At 30.2% G+C, this 6,000-nt stretch overlaps 1 protein-coding gene across 2 annotated transcripts in view; it reads right to left on the bottom strand.

Moving 5' to 3' along the window:
* Positions 1–1,703: 1,703 nt before the first annotated feature.
* Positions 1,704–6,000, bottom strand: part of LOC135642182 (iron-sulfur protein required for NADH dehydrogenase, mitochondrial-like) — a 30,159-nt gene continuing 25,862 nt past the window's right edge. For both annotated transcript variants that reach the window (XM_065158102.1, XM_065158103.1), the window contains 2 exons: positions 3,509–3,634; positions 1,704–2,243 (listed from right to left, as the gene is read on the bottom strand). In XM_065158102.1, the coding sequence (XP_065014174.1) occupies positions 2,073–2,243; positions 3,509–3,634 (297 nt within the window). In that variant the 3' untranslated portion in view covers positions 1,704–2,072. The remainder of the gene's footprint in view (positions 2,244–3,508; positions 3,635–6,000) is intronic.

Raw genomic sequence — 6,000 nt, 5'->3', positions numbered from 1 at the left:
AATACATTTTAAATTTCTTTGCACCACTATCAACTCTCTCTCGAGATAACACCAGTACCTTTAATTTAACCATGAATCTCCTTTATTAAATTCTTAGTTCTATTAGTTATCGTAATCCAAATAATAATAATAATAATATCATCAATAAGTAACATTTAGTTTATCATATAAGTGACTAGTAAAATTATTCATTATTAATATGAAAAGGTAGAGACTTAACGTGAATCTTTTATATGATCCTATGCTAATTGAAAATTCACTAGACAATCCCAATCATATATTGTTTTGACATTAGTAACTACATCATCATACATATATTTAATAATATCAATATAATTAAAAAAATATATATTATTAGTTTAAAATATATCATAATAAATCTCTAAGAACCCTATTATAGGCTTTCTCCTACTTTCAATAACTCTTTCCCAAAGTTTGCTCATGATTTTAATTTTTTTATAATTTAAATAATTTTATATATCATCCTTATTTTTATAAATTGATACTAAAAAACTCTTTTCCCATTCATCAGTCATCTTTTTAAATCCTATAATTTTGTTAAATAAGCTAGTTAACCAAGTTATTCCCTTATCCCCTAAATTTTTTCAGACCTAACACTCTTAGTTATTTTAATCTTTTTTAATGCATCATTTATTTCAATAGCTCTAATTTTATTAATAAACCTATAATTATTAAATCTACCACTACTATTTATTGTTAAATCTAAGACCTATGTAAAATATTCATTAAATAATTTATAAAAATAATTTTTATCTTGTCAAATATAATTAATATTTAGTTCTTAATTTATTATAAAAATTATTATTGGCTTTATATCTTACAATACTAACCACTTTTTCAGCCTTTTTTAATTCTTTATATCTTTTAAATTTTTTTCTCATTTTAATAATTTTATCAATCTTTAAAACATGATCTTTTAATAAAAAAATATATTTTAAACTTTTTTGCACCACTATCAACTCTCTCTCAAGATAACACCACTACCGTTAATTTAACTATGAATCTCCTTTATTAAGTTTTTAGTTCTATTAGTCATCGTAATCCAAATAATAATAATAATAATATTCTCATCTAAATTTTAAGTCATCTCCTTTTGATATTATTCTTAAAAGTATTTACATTATCATCTTTAAAATTCTACTCTTCAGTATACCAAATTTTAACTCAAATACTATCAATCATCCTAGACTCTTAAGTTAAACCCACTGTTTATAATTCTGGTAAAAATACCCTATATCACTTTCAAATAATCTAACTCTACTGAAATTGATTAAGATCCATATTCATGAGATCAAATAGTATTGCATTAGTTGTCAGTAACCTAACCTAATGCAACCTTCTACCATTTTCATCCAAACTTGACACCGACATTGACAATCTTATAAGAGACATCATATAAGATAAATAAACAAGAAACACATAAAGCACCTGATACCAAAAAGTGTCTTCAAAACAGATAAGCACAATCGCATTTTTAGGATCAGCACGTTCAGCTTACTACCTATAAACAGACCAAGTAATCAAGGAAACAATACCTTGAATTTTCCTTAGTAATCCCACATAACCCAACCAAGATTTCTTGAATAAAGTAAGCCTCAAATAAAAATACTTTCGGTCCGTGGCATACATTTAAAGAGTAAAGTCCGTAAAAGAAATTCAGATGCCCTAATAAAAGCACAAACTTCAAAATAAATTTCTTGGAATTCTACCTCAACTGTTCTTAATAACTCAGTTACAAAAACAGTTACAAGGAAACAACTAATCTGATCCTCATCAGTTGCTTTACATGCATAGGTTTTTATATAACAAATTCGCCAGCCTGACCTCGTAATCTAAATACCAAAAATTATATTACATGCACAGATATCTTTGTCCATGTACCCTTCAGGGTCCTTGATCACTTGTTGCTCGTCTATTATTGCTATGTTTCTTTTCCCATTTAGCAAACTTCTTAGAAGTACCTCAACTGCATATGATGAAACCTATTGTCCATTTTGGAAGGCAATTTAGGCACATTGTTATCTTATAATGAAGCTCCAGATTGTGACATCTCACAACATAATCTGTGGGCCTAGTTGCCGTTCCTCTGCCAACTCCTTGAGTTGTTTGGTTAACTTTTCCGCCACATCGGTGTATGCTTTTGCAACTCCAGAATTCGGGGCTGCAAGAACTATGGGGTTGCCCTCATCAGAACTACTCCTTATATCTAGCTCCAAAGGTATCTAAAAGAAGAATAAGAGATAAGACATTACAAAGCCAAACAGTGATAAATAGCAGTTGCAAAAGAATGGCATCAGAATAATTGCCTTTTTCGGTTCTTGGAAACTAATATACAACTTGCACAAACCATGAAAGTATGTCTGGAATATTAGCAAGCAGCAAAGTTGAGCAGAATGATATGGGATAACCATTTTCATAAAGTGCCTCGCAAAAAGCATGTCAAACCAGCTAGACAAGTGGACCAGCACAAAACTTCACGCTTTGTTATATATTTATGGCAGAATAGGTACATTAGTACCATAATGCTAACACAGCCCCTCAATGCTCAAGCTTGTAAGAGCTATCACATATCACTTCTTACCAGCTTGGCTGACTACATTCCCCACAAGTCCCTATTTAGGCAAAGCCTTATGAACAAAGGAGAAGCTGATGGAACTGAGAAACTAGGCAGGATTATAATATCTATTCATTATTTAAAATCATATATCCATATTTAGTCTTCTTTTCTTCCTCAGTATGTATGCAGTCCTAAAGGACAATTTGACTTTTGGATATAGCTTTGGATTAGCATGTACAAGATGGCCATGAGTCAACATGGTATACGCAGCTTGTCAAGCTGCATATCATGCCCATGGCCCCATGCATGTCCTGTTTGTAAACAAAAGGATGGCAAACTTTCATACCAGTGCCCTGCCAATGACATGCAGTCAATTGCCACAATACAGCAGGTAAGCATCACAATATTTAAGCCAACAACCTAAAATGAAGTAGAGGCCGACCAAATCTTAACCAGGACTTCACTCGAACCACTGGAACATAGAAGTGTCCTGATAAGGTCAATTAATCTGAAGATAATCCTAGAAGAATATAACTTATGTAACTGTATGAAATCTTTAAGATTATCAAATTTTTGGCTGTAATGTTTGTATTAGTTTGACAGTTGCCATGAACCAAATTTGAAGTATATAGTATACTGCATGTTATAAAATGAAGTGAAGAAAATAAAATCAGATGAGGCTCATCTTGAATGGTAAAACATAATATGCATGCACCATTTATCAAATCAGTTAGTGTTCCAAGTATGAATCATATGTCAGTTATGTAGGATAATGACTTGGAAATGGATGCACTGTGTAAAGTGAACATGTCAACATTTAAATTAAGCATAAGAACAATATTCAGCTAAAAAAGAGTCCATGGAGTGGTGCTTAGGCTTTAATAAGCAAGGATCTCAAGATAGAAACATCCAAAGCCAAAATCAATCTACCTCTCCAAGAAACTTCATATCCAATTCCTTGGCTGTCCTTTGTACACCACCATCTCCAAATATGTAAGATTTTTCACCACAATGAGGACACTTGAACCAGCTCATGTTCTCAATTAGTCCTAGAATCTACAGAAAGATGTCATACATGAAAACCGAAATTTGATAAGATATAACAATCAAGTGAAATTTAGAAAAAATGATACGAAACAGTTAAATTAAGATTTAAGGACAAAAGAGTGGTTTAAATATGTATAATAACCGACCTTCTCTCTTTTCCCAAATGAAATCTAATAATATTAAAATGAGCCCACACAAATAACCAACTTCTGGAGCTACATAATGCAGACATATTACAACATTGCAATTTGTAAAAATCTTAGTAGAAAGTTAAAGATGTCCCAAAAAATCTAAAAATTTATTTTAATATAGACTGCAATGAATTAACTAGTGAAAATATTTAAGAAACAGATGCCCACTATGGTATAATCTTATCCACAAAAAGTACTAAGCTTTTTGCATATATACCCTTCTAACATCGTCCAATTGTATATTTTCCCTCCAAAGGCACGGACCATACAGTAATTAATTTAAGAATAAAATTCATTACAAAGCTAACATATGGTCCAACATCTAGTTTGGCTAAACCCAAAGACTTGGTGTTGTCTTCATTAAGTTCATCTTCGTATGCACTTCTCGAGCCATCATCATATCTCAAAAAACTGCTAAAAATGTTGTCTACATTAAGTTCTTCGTCATATTCCTTTTTTGAGGCATCATCATATCTAAAAGATAATGGAAAACAAAAGAGTAATAATAATATTATTATTAATGATAAATACTACCTTTGCTTAAAATGAATGGTTAAATTGTGAAATTTCTCTAAGCCTATAAATTAAAGTCCTTCATTTTATCACAGAACAACAAAGAATTCATAGACCTAGTTAATAATAACCATAAGTATAAAAAAACTGTTTTTGAAAATGTTGCCTTAGACATGATAATTATTAGAAATTTGAGAAGTCCATCTTGACAATGGTTTTTCATCCATTCCTCGAAACCAATATGGGTACATGATCTCAATTCATGATATTCATTCCTTATTTCAAGATTTGAGATTCCAATATTAGATCTAGTCACTTGTTTAAATCTAAATTTATGAAATTTTCCCTTTAAACTTGAATTTTTCATTTTTTTAATGTTATAATTAATATTGCTTTCCTTATTCTTTTCATATATTTCCTAGCCATACCAACATATATGACAATTAAACTAAACTCAATTTAAAAAATAAAAAACTATGAACTTGATAAAATATATAATGTTTAGTCAAGCTTCATAAAAATATTTAGATCAATTTATTTGACTATCTGAAATTTGGATAAATATGTTTATAACTACATTCAAAGTACCTTTGTTGGTAATAGAATAAGACTATGTAATGATATAAGAATTATATGAAGGAACATGTACTTGCAGAAAAAGATGAGAAAATAATGAACTAAGAATGGCCACTACCCATGTCCAATGCCACTTCCGTTTAATATTTCTGAATTTTATGTATTCCAAAAAAAGTTGGTAATTTTAGGTCTAAGAATAAAATTAAAAAACCAGAACTTGCATCTACTTTGCCACAATACCACCTCTAGGCCTACCATACATATTATTGTAATGGCCAAATAAAATCTCCTCTTTTCCAATTCACTCCTACATCCCCTCTTTGTTTCTATTTTATTCCTGATGCAGCCATACTTATTACTATCTCCTGAACCATTCACTAGCAGCCAACCTTTGCCATAAAGAAATCCAGATTCAAATAAAATGAGCTCCTTTTTCTCCACCATCATTATTCTCTCCATCCTTGTTTTTACATATAATTGAAACTGTAACATCAGGTGAAGGGTTCAATGATTTACATTCATATAATTACATCTTCCTCACCTTTATTTTTTTTAGAACAGTCCATATCATCTTATGAAATTTTGCTTGAAACCCAAGAAACTAGGAAGAAAATGACAGTAAAAATTGGGGTGTCCTTATTACAACTGAATTTTATCATCTTCATTATAAGAGCAAGTTCCTTTAAAAAGATATTTACTAAACATTAATTAAATTCGCGATGGTAGGTGTAAATAAAGAAAATCTGATTAGCATATTTTGTCAGTCACCACCTTCAGACTCTTATAATATACAGGCAAAGGCTCATGGTTGATCTAAAGGGATATATTTGGAAAGAAAATAAAACAAGTAATTAATCCCAGATAATCAAAAACAAGTATGAAAGCAACTTTATGAACATATAGTAAAATGGACCAAAGATGGTCAACATGGACTTCTCAAACTATCAGACAATAACTGTAATTAGGATAACAAGCTATTTTAGGCATTATATAATAAATTATTATTAGCTACATATCTTTTTTTTGTTATTTGTGGCAAAAGTGTTAGGGTTAGATCAAAGAAGGTTCTGCAAATTATTAATTCAGCTTAAAGGA

The sequence above is a fragment of the Musa acuminata genome, chromosome BXJ3-7 (assembly GCF_036884655.1).
Source record: "Musa acuminata AAA Group cultivar baxijiao chromosome BXJ3-7, Cavendish_Baxijiao_AAA, whole genome shotgun sequence".
Lineage (NCBI taxonomy): Eukaryota > Viridiplantae > Streptophyta > Magnoliopsida > Zingiberales > Musaceae > Musa > Musa acuminata.
This window is presented reverse-complemented; position numbering and strand designations above follow the sequence as displayed.